This window comes from Macrotis lagotis, chromosome 1, assembly GCF_037893015.1.
Source record: "Macrotis lagotis isolate mMagLag1 chromosome 1, bilby.v1.9.chrom.fasta, whole genome shotgun sequence".
Classification (NCBI taxonomy): Eukaryota; Metazoa; Chordata; class Mammalia; order Peramelemorphia; family Peramelidae; genus Macrotis; species Macrotis lagotis.
Window position 1 is genome coordinate 503478854 of NC_133658.1, and position 26621 is coordinate 503505474.

At 35.7% G+C, this 26621-nt stretch overlaps 1 protein-coding gene across 7 annotated transcripts in view; it reads left to right on the plus strand.

Moving 5' to 3' along the window:
* Positions 1 to 26621, plus strand: part of TIAM1 (TIAM Rac1 associated GEF 1) — a 355527-nt gene that overhangs the window by 220754 nt on the left and 108152 nt on the right. For all 7 annotated transcript variants that reach the window (XM_074214024.1, XM_074214023.1, XM_074214022.1 and 4 more), the window contains 2 exons: positions 4379 to 5355; positions 21993 to 22440. In XM_074214024.1, the coding sequence (XP_074070125.1) occupies positions 4390 to 5355; positions 21993 to 22440 (1414 nt within the window). In that variant the 5' untranslated portion in view covers positions 4379 to 4389. The remainder of the gene's footprint in view (positions 1 to 4378; positions 5356 to 21992; positions 22441 to 26621) is intronic.

Here is a 26621-nt window from a genome sequence, read left to right on the forward strand (position 1 = left end):
TCAATTGAGTGGTGAGATAAGAACCACATTGCAGAAAGTTTAGTCATATGGGGGAAACAAATAACAAGGATAGATAACTTTTTGTAGAAATTTGGATTAAAAGTGGAGAAATATAGAATGATTCAAAGGGATTTGAAGATCTCATTAAGCTTTTTAAAGAATAGGGCATATTTGTAGGCAGCAGAGAAAAAAACTAGTAAAACTAGTGGATGGGGACAGGTTGTAGAATAGAGAGAAGAGAAGGAGAGATGTTGGCAGAGAATCTCTTAGAGAAAAATGAAAGGGAAATAGAACCAAGGACATATGTGGAGGGGTTAACTTCAGCAAAGTGAAGGATTATCTCATTGGACATTAGAGTAAAGGATTAGAAAAGGATGATGTCAAGGAGTTAAGATACATAGAGAAAGAAAGAACAGGATAATAGACAATAGCTTCTTTTACTGGTAAAGTATGAGGTAAGGTTCTCAACTTGAAGGTTTGGAATAAGTGAAGGTGAGAAGATCTGAAGATAGAAGAGGAGATTTGTAGTTGTCTTTATTTGAAAAGAGTCAGAAAAACAGAATTTTTTTTAACTGTGGTGGGGACCCAATTGAAATTGATAGTCTATATTTATAATGGACCCACTCAGTTTAGTTCTATTTCTTCAGCTTTTTTCTATAGAATGAACATAAGAGCAAAAAAGATATATGGCAGAATTAATTCAGGATTGGTGTTTTCCAAGGCATGGTTAGAGATTGGCCAAGGAGTCAAGAGATTTTGGACTAGAGGATAGTGTGAAGTTGAACTGACTAATTATAGGGTCAAGAATGAGAAAAAAAAGAAAGTGAAATTATAGCAACTCTAATGACCTAAGAAAATAGTGAGAGGTGAAAGATTTGAAATTATAATGAGAGCAAAGAGTAGGCTTAGAGCATAAACCACAGGGAGAGATGAAGTAATGGTTATGATTAAATAGAGGAATGTAATACTTTTTGATCTTATAATTGGAACACTTGTGGATAATGGCTAGATTTGGTATGTGAGCATTGTTATATGTAGCTGAGATGAAAATATAGACTAGGTCTTAGAATTTGAGAAAAAGGACCTGGGAAGTTAGGATGTTTGAAAGAACCTCTAAAGTGTGTATTGAAGATTCCTGTTATAAGAGCAGAAATTAGGAAGGATAAGATTATGATCAAGGAATGAAGTATTCCATGGAAGTAACTGGGTTTCTCTGAGCCTAAGAGGATAAAGAGACTTTGAGAAAATGAAGCATAAAGGGAAATTCATTAATGATCAAGAAGAAGTCCCAGAGGATATAAGAGGAAGGGCATCAGAGAAAAAAAGGAATGAGAAGTGGTGGAATGGAAATAAGAATATGAAGGAGGTAGATTTGAAAGGGGGCTTTGGGGGGCAGCTAGGTGGTGCAGTGGATAGAGCACTGGCCCTGGAGTCAGGAGTCCCTGAGTTCAAATCTGACCTCAGACACTTAATAATTACGTAGCTGTGTGGCCTTGGGCAAGTCACTTAACCCTCATTTGCCTTGAAAAAACCTAAAAAAAAAAGAAAGGGGGCTTTTTGCCCTGTGAGACATTATTATTGAATTACTGGGATTAAGAGAAGTCAAGAGGGGTGATGGGTGCTAGTGAGTTAGGGCTGTCTTTTGATGGAAGACAGTACTAATGAGGTATTTTTTCTCTCAACACTTTGGAGCTGAGAGTATTGGTGGCCAAGAGTTCACATTTTGAGATCCCCTGGGAACCAACTGAATTCACATGTCGTATCAGCATAGTAATAATTATGTCCCAACTTAACAGACGGAGCACATATCCAAGAGTTAATCTGCAAATGGCAGTCTATGTCAGGACTGATCCTTTTGGTGTTCAATTTAGTAAATTAAGGTTTTTGTTCTTGTTTTTTCAGTCTTGTCTGACCCTTCATGACCCCATTTGGGGTTTTCTAGGCAAAGATTCTGAAGTTATTTGCTGTGTCCTTCTTTGGTTCATTTTACAGACTAGGAATTGAGGGAAACAAGATAAAGTGACTTGCCTAGAGATTACTCAACTAATAAGTATCTGAAGCCGATTTGAATTTGGAAAGATGTCTTCCTGACTTCAGGTCCAGCACTCTATCCACTGCACTACCTAGCTGCTCTAAACTAAATTTTAGTGAACTTAATTGAAGCCTGGTCAGGGTAGTGATTGACCTAAAGGTCAAAATCTTTACAATTTATGGTATAGTATTTGAAGCTCAATTGAAGTGTAGGGTGGCATCATAGAAACTTAGTGTTGGAATGCATCTCAGTGATGATCTAGGCCAAGGTGTTCCTGAAGCACAAATCCCTAATAGTTATCCTGCCTTAACTTGAACAAGTCCAATGACATAGAGGTCACTCTTTATTGAGTCAGTCCAATCTTGATATTTTTATTTTCTGTTTTTTGCTTTTTGTAAGGCAGTAGGTTAAGTGACTTGCCCAAGGTCACACAGCTAGGTAATTATTAGGTGTCTGAGGCAGGATTTGGACTTAGGTCTTCCTAACTCCAGGGCGAGTGCTCTACCCACTGTGATACCTAGTTGCCCTAGTCAGTCCATTCTTTAGGAAAGTATTTTTAACTAGTATGTAGTCTAAAGAGACACTGGTCTAAAGAACCAGTTAAATAACAGTCTTAAAGTACTGAATGACTTGGTGCCAAATTCTTTGGAGGGATAATAACTCTTTTTTATGGAGGTCACAGAAGAAGAGATTGCTATTAGATGGAATAATAGCTGTAACAAGAGCAAACAAATTTGTGTTTGATGAGTATCTTAATTTTTGATTTTAGATTTTATTTCCCATTTCTTACTTCACTATTTCAATTTAAAATCCATGAATGATTCTCAAAAATAGAATTGTTAATGGACACTTGCTTAAAAATTGTCATTATTTATTGATTGCCAGTGAGTAAATTGTATAGACAAAAAGGCTATTTCAAAGGAAATCCATAGTGAATGGAAGTCTTAGGAAGTCCTTTTTCTGATGTGTAACTTTGGGCAAATCACTTAATCATTCAGTGTTCCAGGGATCTCTGTAAGAGTGGAAGTTGCATTTTATCTAAGACTGAAAGGTTGAGTTTCCTTCACTATTCAAGTGAAATTCCAGTTCTGTTCCTATCTCACTCTATGTAGCTTCTGTGCGGCAATAAAAAAAAAAATTATAGCATGGAAATGTATTCAGTATTCCTTCCCTCTTACAGTATGTTGGAATAGGGTAGCCCTCCCTGTTGCCTTTGTTTTTAAATGCCATGCTAGGTTTTTGGCTGCTTCTTAAAGATACTGGAAGTGGCAACTTTGGAATATTTAATTCCTTCCAATGGGAAAAGTAGTTCCTAAAAGCTGAGTCATATTTAGTGGTTTCATAATGTATCTTTCTGTTTGCGGTGGTGTACCAGATTAATGTTCTTTGGTTAGATTTGTTCCCAGAAATAAACTCATTAGCATGTTGCTAAACAGAGAACTAGGATTTTTTTCTCTCTCTCTCTTTTTTTTTTACTCACAGCCATCATATTTAAAAGCTGTCTCTCTTTTTTTTTTTTAAGAAAAAAGTCTGTGGAATTACAGGTAAAAAGTCCATTTTCCTTATAGATTAAACTAACTAGAATTAATATGACTTTCACTTTAAAAATTTCCATTTTTTATTAATTACATTACATGGATTAAACCTGGAATGCAAGGAAATACATTTTCTGTAATAAGGTTATCTAATGGATGCTTATGCTGAAATTGACAATAATTGATAATAATAATTGATCATCCTAGCCACAATTCCCCACTCTCTATTCCCCTCCCTGCACTCACAGAGAATAATGATTAAAAGAAGATTCTCCTATGTTATCTAAAGAGTTAGCCAAGGAAGCCAATCAATTTCAATTAAAAATATCTTCCTCTATACAGTGACAGAAGGCAAACCAACTCTCTGACCAGTTAATATTTTAGGGGATAGATGATAGAATTTTATTAACTCAGTTCTTAAATTCAGTTTTTATTTTTTAACTAAGATAAAAAAGATTTAGAGATATTTCATTCCCATTGCATTTAGTAAATACCTAATGTAGCCACAGTGCTAAGTGCAATGACCTCTATGTTAAGGAAAATATTTGTAACCCTCCTTCTCTGAATCCTTTTTCAATAGTGTCCGTTCTTACAGATGTCCTGAGTTTTTACTTTTCAGAATACCAGATGGAATGCATCTATTTGATGCTATTAGAACAGCTGTGATTACCTTCATAATTCCTGTGAGATAAGGTGGTTTGCCTTCCTTCTGCTGTTTCTGTTTATTTTTTTTTTGAAATGCCAATACCTACCATTTCAATTAATTCAAATTAATCAAATCTCTTCCATCCCACACCCCTTTGTTTTACAGACCATAAAACCATGGGAAATACAGAAAGCCAAAATGTAGAGCACAGGTTTTATGGTGAGAAGCAGGGGAACCTGTCCAGGAAGCACACATCCCATTCTCTTCGCCTGTCCAACAAGACGCGACGGATGAGGCATGCTTCCTCCGCAAGGGTGATCCACAGAAATTCTGAAGTGAGCACTCGCTCTAGCAGCACTCCTAGCATCCCACAGTCTCTGGCAGAAAATGGCATGGAGCCCTTCTCCCAAGAAGGCAATCTAGAAGACTTTGGGAGTCCGCTTTGGGTTGGCCGGATGGGTATGGGCTTGAGACCTGTCTCTTGTCATACCGATTCTTCCATCACTCCTAGTATAGACAGCAGCACAATCCTTACGGCAGCCTCTGCTCAAAGCATGCCAGACTCTGAAGAGGGCAGGCTTTATGGCAATGACTCCACGTATTTGCCTGAGGGAGGCAGAAGACAGCGTCCCTATACAACCAATGGGACCACATTCATGGAAACTTCAAGCTTTAAAAAGAAACGCTCCAAATCTGCAGATATCTGGCGGGAGGACAGTTTGGAATTTTCACTGTCTGATCTGAGCCAAGAACATTTAACAAGCAACGAAGAGATCCTGGGTTCAGTGGAGGAGAGAGACCGTGGGGAGGATCGGGGGATGGAAACCAGGGATGGTTCACAGCAGCTGAGTACCTGCCATCGTGCCAATTCCCTGGGAGTCTTGTATGTACCCCAGAATAATGGAGTAAAAGCAAATCATGGACCAAGGAGCAAATTTGTGGGATATTGTGGGAATTTAATGCCTGATGTTCCAGATCTTGCAAACCGTAAGATGCCATCAGCTGTTGCCGAGGATACTCCTCCGTACAGTAATTATAATACACTTCCCTGTAGGAAATCTCACTGTCTTTCTGAAGGTGCCACCAACTCACAAATTAGCCATAGCAACAGCATGCAAGGCAGAAGAGCAAAAACAACTCAGGTAAAGTGATTTAATTCTACTTAAGCATTTTAGAAAAGATTTTTAAAATACACAGCTTTACTGTTAGAATATTCCATTTATTTTGATCAGCTTTTAATCTGACTAATGTTTTAAAAGGAATGGGTGATATGCTGGTAGCTCTATTGCTACTTTTCTCAGGAGAATCTTTTCTCAATCCCTTATCTTATAGTTTTATAGATAAGGGTTTAGGGCTTAAGAAAAGAGGGGAGAAACAGGAAATGGGAGTAACTTGTCAGTGCAAACTTGACCATGATTAGAGTTGTTTCTTCCAAACATTCTTCACACATTAGAAACATTGTTACCATGGAAAAGATATTGTTGGTTATAGGGAGATTGGAAGCTTGACCTAGAAGACCCTTTTCTATTTCTAAATTGAATTTGATAGTCCTTCAAATGGGTAAGAGGAGGAGGGTTAGAAGGGAACCAATCTTTCTTGGAGTTCTTACTTTAGAGACGTTCTGCATGAGTGGAGTAGCTTGCTTTTGATTTTCTTTGCTAACAGTAAATGCTTGACAAGCTATGTTCTGCCTTATTAGGAACCCTTTCAATTTCCCTTTACTTCCTGGGTCAGAGAACTGGAAGACTCAAGTTCCTTTCCTCGTCTTATACCCAGTTAGTTCCGAGTTTGGTCAACGTTCACTAAAACTCTTTAGATCTCAGGTTTTTCCTCTGTAAAATGTTATGCTTTTCCACTCACCTCCCAGTGTAGTTGTGAGTAATTTACGTGAAAATGAAAAGTTAAAATTTCTATATAAATACATGGTCATAGTAATTATCTATTATAATTAATAATAATGCTAACAGAACTTCTCCCCAACACTCATTCTGTTTTTGTTCATAGTTTCTTGTAGAGGAAATCTTTGGTTTTTGTTGGAGGCACTAACTTGGGCAGTTTTCCTTTAAGTTACTTCTAGCAAAAACTATTGCAGGACAAGCCCAGGAGACAAATTTCATATCATTCTGTTTAGAATAGATTGGAGGGAAGTGGTAGGTGGGCAAACAATCAATCCAGCCAGAAATAGCATGTCTATTTGATATAATTGGTTTGCCTTCAGAAGATATTATTTCACACTCTCAAAAACACCATATCATCTTTTGCACAATGACTATTGTCAGTGGAATGAAGGGACTGAAACTATAAAATAAATTTAGAGACTGGATTAGAAGATAAAATATTACATTTGTTTTTAATGTCTTAGTTGCTATTCTTTATCTATATTAGCTTTTATTTCCCCTTTTATCATTTTGATCTCAGAATACTATGATGCCTTGTACCTTATCTTGTGACCAACAGGAAAAAGATTCCTAACTTAAGAAGATAAACATCAGGTATATAACCTGATACTCAAACTGAGTTTTTACAAATATTCTAGGTTTTGAGTATTTTTTCATTTTAGATAAAAAGATGAGATCAATGAGAAAGATAAGTGATTGATACCTAGGGAGTGAATAGATGGTAGGTTTACAAATTTTACAGAAGTGATTACTGTGCTGATGTTTTAAAGAAATTTTTTTTTCTTATACTTATGCTCTTATTTGAATTTGATGCACTGAAAAAATTTTTCAACTTTTAGATTGTACCTATTTCCTATTGGCTAACTGGTTCCAAGTTTTCAAAACTGAAGAAAGGTAGAGGTATTTTTTAAGTGAATATATAAATGGAACAATAGGCTTGTATGTGCATGGCACATTGTAGGTGCTTAATAAATATTTATTGACTGAATGAATGGTGCAACTATAAGATTCTCAAAAGATCCTATTAGTTTAGAAAAAATATTATGTAATTCCAAGCTGCAAGGGACCCTAATTAGAGACCATCAAGTCTGATCCATTTATTTTTTACAGATGAGGAAATTGAGTTCCATAGAAGATAATTATCTTCTTCAAGATCACAGGAATAAGGAAAAGATCTATGATTTCCTAATGTAGATCAAGAATTTCTATGAATTATTAGATAAGGCCTGGATAAAGCCTAAGGCTTTAGTGTACATTGGGTATTGATATCTATACTGACTCTAGCTTCTTTGTATATTTGTTCGAGTATATATTTCCTCAAAGTATTTAATTGAGAGAATCTGAATTAGAGATTGGTTCTATTTATCACATTGCCTCCAGAGTTTAATTAGAATCCAGTTTTACTATAGAATCAGGTTCAGAACTTCACTTTCCAATTAGCTTATGTAATTATAAAATTTTCATCCTCAAATAATAATCATTCCTATCCTGTTGGCACTTTTGAAGATGATCTTGAAAAATTCATTAATGTTATTTAAGAGGAAAAATGCACATTCTATGTTTAAAGGATAAGAATTATAATGTAGCTATTTGATTATAACTTCCACTGAGCCATTGTTTCTAAAGTAAATTTTAAAGAAAATCATTACTGATATTATATGATAATGGTCCTTTAATTGAACCAATGACAATGATTTGATACTTCTGTCAGTTAATTTATATTAACCTCTGTTTGGCAGAAGGTGGGGACTCCCATTTTACTCCCTCACAGCATCTGGAGATATTACCTGCTGCCACCTAGGTTTGATAATAAGACAAGACATTTTCCAACCTGGTCATAGCTCAGCAGACCATAGAATGTAGAGCAAGCAGTGATCAAAGAGACTGTCTAGTTGAGCCTTATTTCTCTGGGGAAGAAACTAAGACCTAGATAGATGAATATCTTGCCAAAGCTTCAACAGGTAGTAGGTAACAAAAAATCACTTGAACCCAGGTCACTTGATTCCAAAGCCATTATTCTTCCTCTTCCTTTGGCCATCTTTCTTCTCATTTTTGTGTTTCTAACACATAATTCCTTTAAAAGTGATTCCAAATCATAGAATGATGGAATTACATAAGGAATAAAATCTCTGGCACGTCATCTAATCCATATCCCTTAGAGAAGTGACATTAAGCCCCAGATCAGTTAAATTATTTACCCAAGATCACAAAGATAGCAGTAGAGATAGAACTATTTTCCTGACTCATAGTTTAATGCTCATGGATGGAATTTTTTCAATAAACATAAACATAGTTGGATTTAGAATTGAATTGTAGAGGTTTTCTCAGTATCCACTATACTGTAATTGCTAAGAGGCAAGTACAATTCCTTCTAGCTCATATCTCTCTTCCACATCTCTGCTAGAAAACCTTTTATATTAGGTGCCTCCATTTCCTTTCCTCTTACTCTCTTCCAAACCTTAACTCTATTGCAGTCTTAGTTTGGCTTCTGACTTCATCATCCAAATGAAATTATTCCTTCTAAAAGTACCAGTGACCTCTAAATTACCAAATTGAATGATCTTTTCACAATCCTCATTCTGTAGCCACTGACATTGTTGATCATCCTCTTTTGTTAATATATCCTCTTCTCTAGCTTTTCCTGGGATGATTTTCCTGATAATCTGATTCTCTTTTGATCTGTCTAATCTTTCTCAGTGTCCTTTGCTGGTTCTTCTTGTCATGTCATCTATACCTAAGTAGTCGCTAAATGTCTGCCCTGGGTCCTCTTCTAGTTCTATTCTCACTTGTTTAATTATTTCATCAGCTTCCATGGAATCAGGTATGATATATGATTTCCAGATCAATTTATCCAGCCTTTATCTGAGGTCCATTGTCTAATCACTAAATAATTTCTCAACATCAGGAGTCTTTTCCAAGTAGTTTTGTCTTCTCATCACATGACCAGAGTATTTGAGTTTCAACTTAAGTTTGACTTTCCAGTGAAAAGCCTGAATTAATTTTTAAATATTGACTGATTTGATTTTCTTCTTGTTCAGAGGACTCTCAACTCTTCTCTAGCACAATTCAAGAGTGTTGATTCTGTGATTCTCAGCTTTCCTTAAAGTCAACCTCTCAAAGCCATATATTGCTACTAGTAAAACTAGTTTTAACATATAGACCTTTGCTGGCAAAGTGTTGTCTCTGCTTTTTAGTGTGCTGTCCAGATTAGCTTCCTTCTAAGGGGCAAGTATCTTTTAATTTCATGGCAGCAGTTACCATCTGTAGTAATCTTGGAACTCAAGAATATGAAACCTGACATTACTTCCCTTTCTTCTCTTTTTTGCCAGGAAGCAGTGAGACCAGTTGCTGGAGGTTTTTTTTTTTTTTTTTTTGGCTGCTCTTTCAAAGCAGCTTTTACACTCTCCTCTTTAACTCTCATCAAGAGATTCTCTTCATTTCTCTTCACTTTTTGCAATATCTGAGATTGTTACTATTTCTCCTGGCAACCTTGATTTTGACTTTTGATTTATCTGACATTTCACATGATGCTTATAAGTTAAATTCGGTAACAAAATGTAGTCTTATTGTAGTCCTTTTCTAATCTTAAATCAACCTGTTACTCTGTGTTCAGTTATATACTTTATGATGTGCATATAGATTCCTCAGGAGGCAGGGAAAATGATCTGATACTCCCATTTCTCTGAGAATTCTCCACATTTTGTTGTGATCCATAGAGTCAAAAACTTTAGTATAGTCAATGAAGCAGGTGTAGAGACCAAATTGCCAACATTCACTCTATAATTGTGTTAGGGCAAAACTAGATGCATAAAAGTTTTAATTTTTATTTCTTATTATCACTAATATGTATCCACCCCTAAGTCCCGACTAATGATCACAGGAAGTCATGCTTATAGGACTTTTTAAAAATAATAGACTTTTAAAGCCTGAGAGGATCTCAAAGGAAATCTACTCTAAATACATACCTGATGAGTTAATCTTTCCTGAAATATCATATCAGAGATTTAGAACTGAAAAAGATTTTAACTTTTTTTCATTGAGCAACATCTGCCTTCTTTTCCTCCCTCACCTCCTTTTCCATAAATGAAAAAGAAAGAAAAACATATGTATGGCCAAAACAAATTCCCACATTGACCATGTGCAAAATGTCTCAATATGCAATCTGAGGACATTGCTTCTGTCGGGAGGGGATTGCATGTTTTATCATGAGGTCTCTGGGTTAGTGGTTTGTCATTGTACTGTTCAGATTCCTTAGTCCTTCAAAACTGTTTTCTTTGCAGTGTTGTTATTGTATAAATTGCTTTGATCACTTCCTTCTATGTCAGTTCATATGGTTTCTCTGAAAAGATTTCTTTCATTATTTCTTATAGCACAATACTATTCCATCACATCCATATACTGTAACTTGTTCAGCCATTCCCATAGATTATAATGCTGTGTCTCCACAGAAATAACTGCTATAAATATTTTTGTATACAGTTCTTTTTCTTTTCCTTTGATCTCTTTGGGGGATAAAGATGGTATGGCTGCCTAAAAGGGAAAGTTTGGGGCATATTTCCAAATAGCTTTCCAGAATGTCTGGATGTACAAAAACCAAATATAAGGCTTTATATTTATTCCTGTTCAAATTACGTTGTTGGAATGAGGCCCATTATTATATCCTCTTGAGGTTTTTTTTAATCTTTCCTTGATCAGTCAATGTCAAATAAATTCAGGAGGTATAGCTATATAAAAATCAAATAAGCATGCCATCTCTGTTTTCAGACAAGTTACTAATAAAAATATTAAATGGAATTGGCCATTGGGCAAAGCACTTTAACCTGCTGGAGACTTATGTCCAAGTTGATATGAATTAACAGTCTTTGAATCAGTAATTTTCAAGATATTTCCTCAGGTACTGAAGCTGTTTGCTTCTAGTTACTTTTTTTGATGGAGTGGGATGCCTTCATAGATTTAATTGCCCCTCTACTATTTTTTGAGATTTTGATACCTTCCATTTTTAACATCATATTCATTTCCCAGTATATCTCTCCCTCTCTCCTACTGAATTAGCCCTTCTTTGTAACAAAGATTTTAAAAGAAAGATTTAAAAAAGTTCTCTGCTAATTATTCTTGAACATTTGTAAAGACATCTTTACTGCTCTATGATTAAGACATAGCTTATTCACTACTTCAATTGTAATCCACCACAAAAATAGAACAAACCATACCATAGCATGACATAACAAGTGCCTTTATAAAAACCACAGTGTCTTTTATCTGTCCTTAAGCTTCATGACACTGTTTTCAAGGAATAGGTGAAAATATATTTTGAATTTACTCTTCATCCCAGGGGGATGTTTTGGATTCTTCATGCAATTTATGACACCACTGTAATGGTTCAGATAAATTTTATAGCCACTTTTGACCACTTAAAAATAATAACCTGTAGTTTCAATTAGGTTCTTGACCATGAAATAGAAACTTTGGCAAAAGTTCTGGGAAAATTTGCAATGGAAAGATTTACTTTGAATTTGTAAGATTCATGAGGTTGCCAGATGAGTTTGAGATGTAATTGTAATGGAGTATTTTTCTGCATGAAATTATTATTTTTATACTTTTCAGACTATTTTCAGGTATCTTCTGACCCAATGATGGGCCAGTTTTAACAGTTAGTTCTCTGCCCACCCACAGCATATCATCATTCAGATTATTTCCAGGTTGTTTTAAAATAACATTTCTGGCAGTTTGTTCCTTTCTCTAGCTCCTAAAATTAACATATTCAGAAAAGATCAGTAACCATGACGTAAATTGAGATTAGAAACTTTCATAGAATCTTATTATAATCCCCTCTCTTTTTTGTATATAAGGAAACTGAGGTTCAGAGAGGACTTGGCTTGTGTTTTGGATAGAGACTACTTAAAAACATTACAATTTTTTTTCAATCCTTAAAATTTAGTAAATATCTGTTTCCTGAGGTAGCATGCTGTCGTACTGAGAATTGGAATCCAGATATAGTAGAAAGACAAGTCTCAGTGTTTCAGAATGTCATTGAACCCTTTATTAAGTGCAGAATTGAAAACATTCTGAAGGAACAGTAAGATAAGCATGTAGAAAATTTCCCCAATTATACAAAAAAAGTTTTCTCAGTCTTCTGAGCTAGAAGAATTCAATTCAATTCAATAAACATTTATTAAGCCCCTGGAATATGCAGGGCACTGTGCTAAGCACTGGGGATACCAATGAGAAAAAGAAAGACTACCTTCAACCAGTTTATAATTTAATAGAAGACCAGGAACAAAAAGAAAATGAAGGTGGTAGGATAGCAGGAGTGAAAAGTAAGCAAAGCTGCTGATGGAAAATGCAGAGTTAGTTACCTGGAAAGTTCCTGGGTTGGGGTCAAGTTATGAAAGGCTTTAAACCAAACAGATTTTATATTTGATACTGAGGACAATAGGGAGCCACTGTTGTTAATTAAGTAGGAAAGTTAAATGATCAGATATACACTTAATTGTCATACTTTGATGGTAGTGTCAATATTTAGTGAAGGAGGTAGACTATTTAGGAAAGTTGTGAAATCTAGGCAAGAGGTGCTGAAGGCCTGAACTAAGGTGGTAACTGTGAGTAAAAAGAAGTGAGATGCAAGGGGGGGAAAAGAAAGATTTGTATTTTAATCAAAGGTACCAGAAATCCTCAAAATAAAAATGTTTATGAACCACTAAAAAATAAATTCAAGTTTTAATACAATGAAAAATACACTTAATTTTTATTCTTTGTTCTCAAAGAAGACTATGACATCAGGGAAGTGATGGCATGACAACGACTTGAATTAGATTTGAGTGGGGGGGTGCTGTGCTAAATCACCAGTCTCACTTTCTCCTCCAGAACCATCTGAGTCCAGTGGCCAGATATGAATCAGGACAACTGGAGATGGCCCTGGATGAGAGGCAGTAGAGTCAAGTGTCATAGATCAAATTTGAACTCAGGCCCTCCTGACTCTAGGGCTAATGCTCTATCCATAGCACCACCTAGCTCTAAGAGTTCTAACCTCTCTAAAAATAAGGCTTTGGGGGGAGTTTATTGCCCCACCCTCCAGCCCTTAAGAAAAGACATTCAGTATATAGTAGGAGTCTCTGGTATTGAGTACAGTGGATATCTTGAATACAGTTTAAGAGGTAGATGAAGTGAAATTATAATGTGAGGAAACTTGCTTCACTTATTAAAATCAACTCCTTCAAATAAATTATATTGAAACATTTGGTGAAATTTAGGATCATAGGATTTAGAATTCAAAAGAGACTTAGAGATAGATAATATAACCTCACTTTTCTACTTGAATCCCAAGATGATTAACATTAAGTGTTAATGAATTTCTCAGGTTCTGCAGTTTAAGAGTGCTTAGCATGCCTCAGGTGATAAGACTAGGGGTTAGAAGTTGGCAGTCAGCTGTGATTTCTCCATGGAATAGATTTAAAAAAATTATATAATTTGGTGTGCAGTATTGGGCATATGTTTCCACTTACAGAAGCAATAAAAATTCTCTACTTGAATCACAGATTCAGCTGTTACCTTTAAGCTGTGAGCAATAAAGGTAGATAAATTCACCCTGTGCTATAAAGTCACTCATATAATAATGTTTTCTCTTTATTTAGGAGAATGAATAACTTAAAGCATTTCTTAGGTTATATTGTGTTAGAAACAAAGCAGTCAATCAGAAAGCCTTTATTAAAGATCTCCAAATGCCTGTCCCAGTATTAGGGAATCAAATACAAAGGATAAAACACTCCCTCCTTAAGAAGGGGCTTATATTTTAGTGAAGGAGAAAACAATATAATGCATAAATATAAAGAAAAAATACCAATTAGTTAAATTCAAGGTCATTTGGGAGCAGGGGAGGGGATCAGGAAAGGCTTAATGCTAAAGATATTGTTTGAGTTGTATCTTATAGAGAAAGACTCTGAGACAGAGGGAGTGCATTCTTGCCGTGTGGGACTGTCCATTAAAGGTTTGGAGATGGGAGATGAAATATTTTATATGAGTAAATTTGTATCCCAGGCTCTGGGAAGGGAAATTATGTCCAATAAGAGTCAAAAAATAGGTTGGGACCAGATTGTGAAATTTAAACTAAACCAACTTTATATTTGATCTTGAAGATAATAGGGAGCCATTGTTGATTGAGCAGGAAAGTTACATGATCAGATAAGCCCTATTAGAGTGGGGGGGGAGGCCATTTGATATTGATGTTTGTCCTTTATCCTCAAAAATATCATAACATCAGAGAGATGATGCCGTGACAAACACATGAATTAGATTTGAGTGAGTTGGGGCTGTGCTAAGTCACCAGCCTCACTTTCTCCTCCAGAGCCATCTGGGTCCAGTTGGCCAGATATGAAACAGGACAAATGGAGATGGCCCTGGATAGGAGGCAATCAGGGTTAAGTGACCTGCCCAAGGTCATACAGCTAGTAGGTGTCAAGTTATCTGAGGCTGGATTTGGACTTAGTGCTTCCTGACTTCAAGATGCACTCTACCCACTGTGCTACCTAGCTGCTCCAGGGAAACCATTTAGGACACTTTTAAAATCTAGGGAAGAGGTGATAAAGGCTGCATTAAGTTGGTAACTCTGAGTGGAAAGAAGTGGGATACCAGTGGAAAGAAAAAGACTTGTATTTAAGTGAATGAATGAATGAATGAGGAGGAAAAAAGAAATCTGTATTTTAATCAAAGCTACCAAAATAAAACTGTATATGAACCACTAAAAAAATTAGCAAATTGCTCACTAGCTGTGTGACCTTGGACAAGTCACTTAACACCAATTGCTTCCCATCAAGGACCATCTTCAGTCATCCTGATTCATATCTGGGCAAGTCACTTTTTTTTTTCACTTACATTTATTTTTTTTGTACAAATGCTTTTTTATACACATTATTAAAATATTCTTGTTTAAGAGTAAGCATAATACCCCCACCCCCAAAAAATATAGACCCTCATGAGCAATAAAGGAAAGAGGAAAAAATTAAAATAAAAAATAATAATAATAGGGGCAGCTAAGTGGCACATTGGACGGAGCACCGGCTCTAGAGTCAGGAGCACCTAAGCCCAACTCTGACCCCAGACACCCAACAATCACCCAGCTGTGTGACCCTGGACAAGCCACCCCAACCCCACTGCCCTGTAAAAAACAAAAAATAAAAATAAAAAAAAAGATAGTAATAATAATAATAATAGTAGGGGCGGCCAGGTGGCGCAGTGGACAGAGAACTGGGCCTGGAGTTAGGAGCAGCCAGGTCCAAATCCAGCCTCAGATACCCAACAATCACACAGCTGTGCGACCCCAGTCAAGCCACCCAACCCCATCTGCCCTGTACCTCCCAAATAACAAAAAATAATAATAATAATAATAATAATAATAATAATAATAGTGCTTCAGTCTGTGTTCCAACACCACAGGTGGATCACATTTTTTAGGGTAAGTCTATCACAAAAGCTACTTCCATAATTTTCCACTGTTGCCATTGCTGATCGCAACTCCTTCCATTCGTACTTCTCCACTAACATATACTATATTTTCTCTCTCCTTTCGCTCTGTCCCTCTTCTTAAATGTGCTGTAGGGTAGCTGAGTGGTGCAACAGACAGATCCTGAGCCCACTTACCACCCCTTAGGCCCAGCATCCACCTGGCCCTATGGTCCCAGACAGGCCATCCAATCCCAGCCCCTTGCAAGAAGTAAAAAAGAAAATGTGTTATATCTGACCACTCTCCCCTGTGGTCCACCCTCTCCTCCATCATTCACATTCCCCCCATCCCCCTGTCCCACTTCTCTCCTTATTCTAGATGTCTATACCCCATTGAGTATATATGCTGTTTCCTCTCTAAGCCACCACTGATGAGAGCAAAGGTTCCCTTATTGCCCCTCGCCTTCCCCCCTTCCATGTCATTGCAATAGCTCATTGTAATAAAAAAAATCTTATTATATGAAATATCTTAGCCTATTCCACCTCTCCTTTCTCTTACTCCCATTACATTTCCCTTTTAGCTATTGACTCCATTTTTACAATATATTATTTCTTCAAACTCCGCTCTCTCCTGTGCCTCATCCATAAAATCTCCTTCTACCTGCTCTATTAAATGAGAAGGTTCATATGAATATTATTGGTATCATTTTTCTATGCTGGAATACATGTAGTTCATCATCATTAAATCCTTCATATTTTCCCCTTCTCCTCCACTCTCTATGCTTCACCTGAGCCCTGTACCTGAAGATCAGACTTTCTGTTCAGCTCTAGCCATTCCAACAGGAACATTTGAAATTCCCCTGGTTCATTGAAAGTCTGTCTTTTTTCCCTGGAAGAGGACATTCAGTTTTGCTGGGTAGTTGATTCTCGGTTGCATTCCAGGCTCTTTTGTCTTCTGGAATATTATATTCCAAGCCCTATGAGCTTTAATGTAGTTGCTGTTAAGTCCTGTGTGATTCTGACTGCAGCTCCATGATATTTGAATTGTGTTCTGGCTGGTTTTAATATTTTTCTCTTTGACTTGGGAGTTCTGGAACTTGACTATAATATTCCTGGGGGTTGGTTTTTTTGGATCTCTTTTGAGGGGAGATTGGTGGATTCTCTCAATTTCTATTTCTGGGCAAGTCACTTAACTCCATTGTCTCATAAAAAAAATAAAATAATCAAAATCAAGTTTTAATACAGTGAAAAATGCATTTAATTAAAAAAAGGTAAAAATGCCAGAAGACATTATACCAGATCATTAACAATACTATGAGCAGCAAAACTAGTATATTCTCAAGATACAGTGCATATTAAGCATGCTGAAAGGTATAAATGAAATTAACAAAAAACATTAAGAAATAAGGTAAAGTGCATATTTCAATTAAGGGTCTTTAAAATAAGATATTGAGAAATTTGGCAGTTAAGAATTATCTCTGGAGAATTTAAAACAGTGATTCAGGAAAAAGCAGAATTATTTTTCCACAAAATAGAATAATTAAAGCAACAGAATAGGAGAGGAAAAAAAAATTCCCAGAAAGTTGCTCAGTAAGAAAGAGGTTTGAATTTTGTACCTAAAAGACTGGTTCTGAGGCATGCTTGCTCCCTCTCAGTAGTGAGGTAATACAATGAATGTGTAGTAGTGTAGAATTGTAGTTTTAGAATAGTGTTTTCAATTTGTTTTGCTTAAATGTATTTCTTTGCTATAAGAAAGGGCCCTATTTGGAGTATAAGAAATAACAACAATTTTTAAAAAATGATTAAAATTAAGCCATCATATTTAGAGAACTGCAAGTTCCAAAAATCCAGAAATATTTAAACCAAGTCTATTGCAAGATAATTTAAACCCTTAAAATTCAATACCTTTAGGGCTGTGGAGAAATAAGTATACTCTTTCACTATTACTTAGGCTGTTAATTAGTACATTATTTCCAAACAGTTATTTGAATACAGTATTTGCTATAAACATTTTCATATCCTTTGACCTCTTCTCACTATTTGGATGATTTTGCCCCAAGAATGGTATGGACATTAAAATAAGCTTAACTATACAAAACTATTCCTAGCAAAATTATTCTTACTAGAAGGAGAAAAATGAAAGAAACATATTTATTCAATGGTGAAGAAATTTCTCAACAAATTGTGACATATTAATAAAATGTTAGAGTATTTTTGTATCATAATAAATGATATTCATGAGGAATGCAAAGAAATATTGGAAAACCTATATGAGATGATGCAGAGTACAAAGAATTTAAAATTCACTAAAGATTTTTTAATTGTTTTAATATATTTTTATTTATTTTGTTATATTTCCCAATTTAAAATTTTTTAACATTCATTTAAACATTTTTGTCATTAAAGGTCTTTGTGTAAATAATGTTATTAAAAACAGCAAAGTATCTAAATACATAAAATAAAAGTTTTTAGAAGGCAATATGGGAAATAATAGAATTTTTTTTATTTCCTTCTTGACCACATAAAAATATTTTCAAACAACAAATACCTTAACATTAAATTTAACACAGGATTAGTCTATCCAAGCTCTAACATCAGCATTCACTTTGTTTAGATTTGAACATTGCAAGGATATGCAAGGATATAATAGTACTCAGCTTCTCTGGAGACATACCTACGAGTCTCCATATGAAAATATGTATGATTATCAAGTCAAGATGTGGTGAAGGATATAATGTCCTGAGTGGTCTTTAGACATATATGAAGTCAGATGAGCCCGACTCTCCTTTCATGATCAGGAAGTTGAGAGAGGGAAGCACTGACAAATCAGACTTTGGAACTCTTTATGTCCTATTAGAGGAAACTAATCCCTGTCAAAGAATGGAACAAGGAAGGATGGGTCCAATACATGTTACAGGGAAACACTGATAGATCATTTCTAATAGCTGTGTGACTCAATGGAAAAAATAACAACCACTTTCAGCCTCAATTTTTTCATCTGTAAGGTAGGCATAATAATAGCGTCTACTTCCCAGGGTTGTGAGGATAAAAGATATATTTGTGAAGTGTTTTGCAAACCTTAGTTAGCTAATAAAAAGTTTTATTTCTTTCTGTTAAAACCTTTTAGTTGTGATATCCAATGTTTTGCAGCTAATTATTCATAGTATGACACCTGTTTCACAAACTTCACCTAGGGTCTATGGAAAAACACACATACTAATGAATTGTTAATTTAGTTATGAACTGGTTCAACCCTTGTGGAAAGTTATTTGGAATTATGCCCAAACTATGAGGCATACTTTTTGACTCACTATTGAATCTATACCCCAAAGTGATTAAAGGAGGACAAAAAGAACACACACACACACACACACACACACACACACACACACACAACACAGAAAGAAAAGAGAGTGATTGAAGCAAGGAAGAAAACAAAAGAACAGAAAGAACAGTAAATGTAGGGAATTTCTTTGAAAGTTACACATTAAGGGCGGCTAGGTGGCATAGTGGGTAGAGCACTGGCCCTGGAGTCGGGAGTACCTGAGTTCAAATCCGGCCTCAGACACTTAATAATTACCTAGCCGTGTGGCCTCGGGCAAGCCACTTAACCCCATTGCCTTGAAAAATCTTAAAAAAAAAAAAAAAAAGAAAGAAAGTTACACGTTGCCTTACAATTTAAAAAGAAAAACAACTTGTACACAAGAGAAACACCTTTTTATGTAAAATTTTTTAAAAATACAAAAATCTTAAAAAACCTTTCCTGAGAAGGAAGCAGAAAATATTACTGATATTTTAAGGTCAAAGATGATACAATTTTCAGTTGCCTCTTTTATTTTACAAGGTACTTTTCCCTATGGAATGAGTGAGAGTGTATGTTTATCTCTATTCTATGAAATAAACTATGGAGAAGACAGAGAAAAAGAAGGTGAAGAGAAACTTATTGTTGGAAACTACTGAATCTGAAGAGATACTATTATCTGGCATGGTTGGAAAAAAGCTAGTGAAGATAGAGAGGAAGAGGATATAGCACTCAATGAAACTGTTAGTATAGTTACTAAAGGAAATTTTGAAGAAGAGATTTTGGTTGTGGTTATAATTGTTCAGAAGTATAATTATCTGCAGTTACAAGGATTGTTTGAAGTGATGTTTTTTTCATAGATAAAACTTATTTTTAACTCTCATTTATGTTATTGCTAACAAGTTTCATATTCCACAATTTCAATATTTATTTAATATTTTAAAAAAAATTTATTTTTTTAGTTGTTGCAAGGCTTGCCCGAGGCCACACGGCTAGGTAATTATTAAGTGTCTGAGGCCGGATTTGAACTCAGGTACTCCCGACTCCAGGGCCCGTGCTCTATACACTGCGCCATCTAGCTGCCCTCATTTAATCTTAATTAAAGATTGATTAAGGTGTTCCTTAATCAAAGGATGGGATTTAATGTACAGAAAGACATGAATAGTACATTGGGAAAAGAAGTTTTTCGGGGCGGCTAGGGGGCGGGGGGGGCGGCTAGGTGGCGCAGTGGATAAAGCACTGGCCTTGGAGTCGGGAGTACCTGGGTTCAAATCCAGTCTTAGACACTTAATAATTACCTAGCTGTGTGGCCTTGGGCAAGCTACTTAACCCCATTTGCCTTGCAAAATCCTAAAAAAAAAAAAAAAGTTTTTCTTGCTTGGAGAATATTTGATGAATTCGGGTGTGGACTCTGAGTTGACTTGATTAATTGAGCAATATGTCAAAATTTAATTAGCTAATGAGGAGTTATGCAAAGATGCCTTAAATTACCTTAGTGCTTGGGATAATATTATTAAATATGGGAATGACTCAAGTAGCAGGCAAAGGGGTAATCTATAAATGATTATAGTAGACTATTTTTTAGGGAGATATAAGAAATGGTAATTAAGACCCTAATTTATATGCTGTTATCTCTTCAGCATAGGTTATTACCTGAGAGTAAGCATAGAACTGTGGATTTTTTCAGTTTTGGGAACTGGAATTGATCCTCCTCTCTTTTTGACTAAGTCAGACAAGATGACATCTGAGCTGTCATCTACCTAGAGGCAGTAAACTGCTTCCTTCTAAGCATCTCTAATATAAAAAATGAAATCAATCTCAGAATGCTGAACAAAGCAGTAGGCCCTATAGTATTATTTGGAATATACAGAATAAGACACTTTTCCCAAGCCACCAAGGATTGAAGCTACCAGACCTAATTAGAAGAGAACACTCTCTTTTTGCCTTGTGGGATGAGTAGGTGGGATGCTGCAATATTATCCTATTAGTCATCACATTAAAAAATGGACTCCCAAGTAGGCTTTTTATAGGCCTATGGAATTAGTTATGCTATTATATATCCTTACATTTGGAGTAACGAATCAGTCTGTAGAATTTTCCCAGGGTCACAAAGTATTCTTATGAGGCTAAGTAAGGGCAACTGAGTGCTACAATTCTTCACAGGTGACAAAATATCAGTAGTTGATTTGCCAGTTCGGTAATTACCCAAGTCAGATAAATGATAAGTTCTATGAATTTTTTTTCTTTCCTCCAATTCCATTAAGATATATTGAACCCTTACTTTATGCAAGGTATAGGGAATATAGAAAGACAAACAAAATTTTTTCTGCCTTCAAGAAGCTTTATTCTTGGGGGAGAGAAAGGGAGAATGTGTATGTGTGTGTGTGTGTGTATAAATTTCATATATATATATATATATATATATATATACACACACACACATATATATAAGTATACATACATATATTTAAATACAAAATAACAGGAGGAAGAAAAGTACACTGACTCTTCTCCTTGCCTTCTTTCCTCCCCCCCATCCAAATTTTTAGCCCCTATGCTGAGACAATTTTAACTGTTTCTGAGCAGCAGAGTTATATCTTGTGCCCAGGGAATTTCATATTTTTACAATTTAAAACAATGAAGATTGAGCAGCTAGTAGTGCAATGATTAAAGTGCCAGCCTGGAGTCAGCAGGCCTGAGTTTAAATTTGGCTCAGTTTCCTCATCTGTAAAATGGAGGTAATAGCAACACCTAGCTCCCTGGATTGTTGTAAGGACTGAATGAAATAATAATTGTAAAGCTCTGAGCATAGTGCCTAACACAAAATAAGTGCTATACAAATGTTAGTATCATTAAGTAGTATTATTTAGTGAATAGAAAAATGGCAGAGAGAAGATCTGAGTTTGGGGGCTTTATCATAGTCTGAACATGAGCATAGGAAGCATTCTGATTGTCTTAATATTAAAGAGTTATGGATTATTTGAACCAGAAGGGATTTTATAGATTATAACACATCCCCATCATTTTTTCCACAAGAGAAAATGATCAATACAGAGTTGAGACAGTTCAAGTTCTCATTTTAGTACATTGCATCTCCTTAAATGACATGACTTCTTTGTTTTCTCTTTATTTTTTGCCTTTCAAGGATGTGAACTTAGGTGAAGGAAGTGAGTTTGCAGACAGTGGAATTGAAGGAGCCACCATTGATACAGACCTCCTTTCCAGGCGCTCCAATGCTACCAATTCCAGCTATTCCCCAACCACTAGTCGAGCATTTTTGGGCAGTGATAGTGGCAGCAGCTCTACTGGAGATGCCGCCCGCCAAGGTGTGTATGAGAATTTTCGTCGGGAACTGGAGATGAGCACCAACAATAGTGAGAGCCTTGAGGAAGCCGGCTCTGCCCACAGTGATGAACAGAGTAGTGGTACTTTGAGCTCTCTCGGACAGTCAGATATCCTCCTCTCAGCTGCCCAAGGGACAGTACGAAAGGCTGGAGCCCTAGCTGTGAAGAACTTCCTTGTTCACAAGAAGAACAAGAAGGTGGAATCAGCAACTCGAAGGAAATGGAAACATTATTGGGTGTCTTTGAAAGGTAAGGGTAGAAATTAGTTTATTAATCTGTTAATTCTTAATCCATTGTTCTTTTTACATATTGTTTTCAAATCTAAGCATCTTTATTTTATAATTTTTAATTAAATTTAATTTATCAGCCATTGAGTACCTAAGATTGCCAGATTCCATGGTAGGTGATTACAATACCAAGATCAAGGAGGGATATATGTGTTATTACATGTAGCAATCAACCTCTTACATATAAAAGTGTATATAGTAATAGTAGCTATTTCATACATCTATTCAGTTAATGTCAATTCTTAAATAAATATTTGACCTCCCAAAAAGATTAAAAATATACATTTTACCTTACAAGTTTATGTATCTTTGAGCTTAGGGGTGTAGGGAGTTAGGGGAAAGGATGGACAAACAACTAAGTAAATACAAAGTAATTTTATTTTTGTTTGTACTTTTCTTAATAATCAAGATAACATGCAGAGAATAATGTAAGGGGAGGGAGAGGGAGGAGAAGGAGAAAGGGAGAGAGGGAGAGAGAGAGAGAGAAAGTTCTAAGTGGTGGGGAGATCAGGAAAAGCCTAATGTAGGAGGTGGCACCTGAATTGTACTTACAAAGGAGGGGGAAGAAAGGCTAATAGATGGTTCTGTCAAAACATAGCTTTTAAATTAACTGGCTCTGAAGGTAGTACCAAAAGAGGAATTCCTAAAATGAATTGAGTGGAGGCAGCATCATTGAAAAAAAAAATATGCTGCCCTCCTACATTGATCACTTTGCCTCAGACAGTGCTAATTTAGAATCAGCACCCATGCTGAGAGAGATATATAGTTCTTCAAGATTTACATTCTTATATGTTATATTTTTAAAAGTGTTTATTTTATGTTCATGTCTTATTATGTGAGGATTTGTATATTATTCTATAAAGCAGATGTAGATGAAATATATGTTCACATGTTATTAATTCACTTCTATGCATTTGGTCAAAAGTGGGGGAAAACCCATATATATATTATTAGAGAGGATTATATAAATAATATTATTGGTCAGTGCTAGGATACGTTTTTAATATATTTTGTATTAATAAACCCATCATGGGACTAACTCTAAGATGATGTGAGAAGGGGACCTCACTTGCCTACATAATTGCAGTCCCAGGGCAGATGTTGTTTCAGGTCCTCTTATTGACATCTGGGCATTAGATAATAAGGGTAGACACAGGACTTAAGAAAAGTAATAGCACTTAGTAAATTCATAGGTGAATACTATTAGATGAACTATTTTCCATGAATGTTGAAATCTTAAGGCAAATTTGAGTTACTATTTAATGGATTCTAATCAGATAATTTTGACGCTGATTTTATCTTACCACATTTTGTTTTGCACTTTCATTATACATATGGGTGTGTGTGTGTGTGTGTGTGCTCATCTAAATATACATAAACACATTCATATCTCCATCTTGAAAATTTATAAGATTATTGAATTTCAGAATTTAGTTACAGACATATACCAATTCAGTGTATCCTGTCACTGTCTATGCAAGATCTGAGAGCATCTATTTCAAACCCATTAATTTAAACATTAGGAAAACTTAAGCACAAACTATAAAGTGATTTTTCCAAGATTACTTGGCTAGCATGAATCAAGTGGTTAATAGGAACAAGGATTTATACCCAGATTTCTCACTCTTTTATCCTGTGATCTTTCATAGTACACCTAGATATATTTTACAGGTAAGAGACTAGTCCATGAATGAGTTTAGAGTATGTGATTCTGTTTATTTATTTAAAAATTCATTATTTCAAACAATAGGGCTAAAAATATATTTATTGTCAAATTAGTTGAAAATGGGGTAGTGATGGGTGGCTAGGTGGCCCTGGAGTCAGGAGTACCTGAGTTCAAATTCATACTCAGACACTTAATAACTACCTATCTAGCTGTGTGCCTTGGGCAAGTCACTTAACCCCATTGCCTTGAAAAAAAAAACCCTAAAAACAACTGGTTCTTCTCTACTATCTTCAACACATCTAAAAGTCCTCCACAAGATCCCTAACATTCTTTCAACCTAGCCTCCCTTTCTCAAACGTGTAGGGAAAAAACTATTGACAATCATTGCCTTCCCTTCTTGTCCTGTCACTCACATGCCAACCTTTGGTTATCTAACTTCCATTATCTGCCAGATCTGATGTTTGTTTTCCCCTGTCTTCATCCTTCTTGAGTCACCTACATTTGGCTGTTGATCACCTTTTTCTATCCACTCTTCCTCTCAGTTTTTTGTTTTTTGTTTTTTGTTTTTTTGCAAGGCAAACTGGGTTAAGTGGCTTGCCCAAGGCCACACAGCTAGGTAATTATTAAGTGTCTGAGACCGGATTTGAACCCAGTTACTCCTGACTCCAGGGCCGGTACTTTATCCACTATGCCACCTAGCTGCCCCTCCTCTCAGTTTTTATGGCAATATTTTCTTCTGGTTCCCTACCTTCTCAGTCTCTTTGATAACTCAGTAGTCATATCATGACCATGAACTGTTGGTGATCCCCAGTCATTTCTCTTAGGCCACTTTCTTCTTCTTCTTCTTCTTCTTCTTCTTCTTCTTTCTTCTTCTTTCTTCTTCTTCTTCTTCTTCTTTCTTCTTCTTCTTCTTCTCTTCTTCTTCTTCTTCTTCTTCTTCTTTCTTCTTCTTCTTCTTCTTTCTTCTTCTTCTTCTTCTTTCTTCTTCTTCTTCTTCTTCTTCTTCTTTCTTCTTTCTTCTTCTTTCTTCTTCTTCTTCTTCTTCTTTCTTCTTCTTTCTTCTTCTTTCTTCTTCTTCTTCTTCTTCTTCTTCTTCTTTCTTCTTCTTCTTCTTTCTTCTTCTTTCTTCTTCTTCTTCTTCTTTCTTCTTCTTCTTCTTTCTTCTTCTTTCTTCTTCTTCTTCTTTCTTCTTCTTCTTCTTTCTTCTTCTCCTTCTTCTTCTTCTTTCTTCTTCTTCTTCTTCTTCTTTCTTCTTCTTTCTTCTTCTTCTTCTTCTTCTTCTTTCTTCTTCTTTCTTCTTCTTCTTCTTCTTTCTTCTTCTTCTTCTTCTTCTTCTTCTTTCTTCTTCTTCTTCTTTCTTCTTCTTCTTCTTCTTCTTCTTCTTCTTCTTCTTCTTCTTTCTTCTTCTTTCTTCTTTCTTCTTCTTCTTCTTCTTCTTCTTCTTCTTCTTCTTTCTTCTTCTTTCTTCTTCCTTCTTCTTCTTTCTTCTTCTTTCTTCTTCTTTCTTCTTCTTTCTTCTTCTTCTTCTTCTTCTTCTTCTTTCTTCTTCTTCTTCTTCTTCTTCTTCTTCTTCTTCTTCTCTTCTTCTTCTTCTTCTTCTTCTTCTTCTTTCTTCTTCTTTCTTCTTCTTTCTTCTTCTTTCTTCTTTCTTTCTTCTTCTTTCTTCTTCTTCTTCTTTCTTCTTCTTCTTCTTTCTTCTTCTTCTTCTTCTTCTTCTTCTTCTTCTTCTTCTTCTTCTTCTTCTTCCTTCTTCTTCTTCTTCTTCTTCTTCTTCTTCTTCTTTCTTCTTCTTCTTCTTCTTTCTTCTTCTTCTTCTTCTCTCTTCTTCTTTTTCTTCTTTCTTCTTCTTCTTCTTTCTTCTTCTTCTTCTTTCTTCTTCTTCTTTCTTCTTCTTCTTCTTCTTCTTTCTTCTTCTTCTTTCTTCTTCTTCTTCTTCTTCTTCTTCTTCTTCTTTCTTCTTCTTCTTCTTCTTCTTCTTCTTTCTTCTTCTTTCTTCTTCTTCTTCTTCTTCTTCTTCTTCTTTCTTCTTCTTCTTCTTCCTTCTTCTTCTTCTTCTTCTTCTTCTCTTCTTCTTCTTCTTCTTCTTCTTCTCTTCTTCTTCTTCTTCTTCTTCTTCTTCTTCTTCCTTCTCTTCTTCTTCTCCTTCTTCTCTTCTCTTTCTTCTTCTTCTTCTTCTTCTTCTTCTTCTTCTTCTTCTTTTTTTCTTTTCTTTCTTCTTCTCTCTTCTTCTTCTTCCTTCTTCTTCTTCTTCTTCTTCTTCAGATTTTTCAAGGCAATGGGGTTAAGTGGCTTGCCCAAGGCCACACAGCTAGGTAATTATTAAGTGTCTGAGACCGGATTTGAACCCAGGTACTCCTGACTCCAGGGCCGGTGCTTTCTCCACTACGCCACCTAGCCTCCCCTTCTCTCTCTCTCTCTCTCTCTCTCTCTCTCTCTCTCAACTCTCATAGAATCAATTATTATCTCTGTGCAGATTG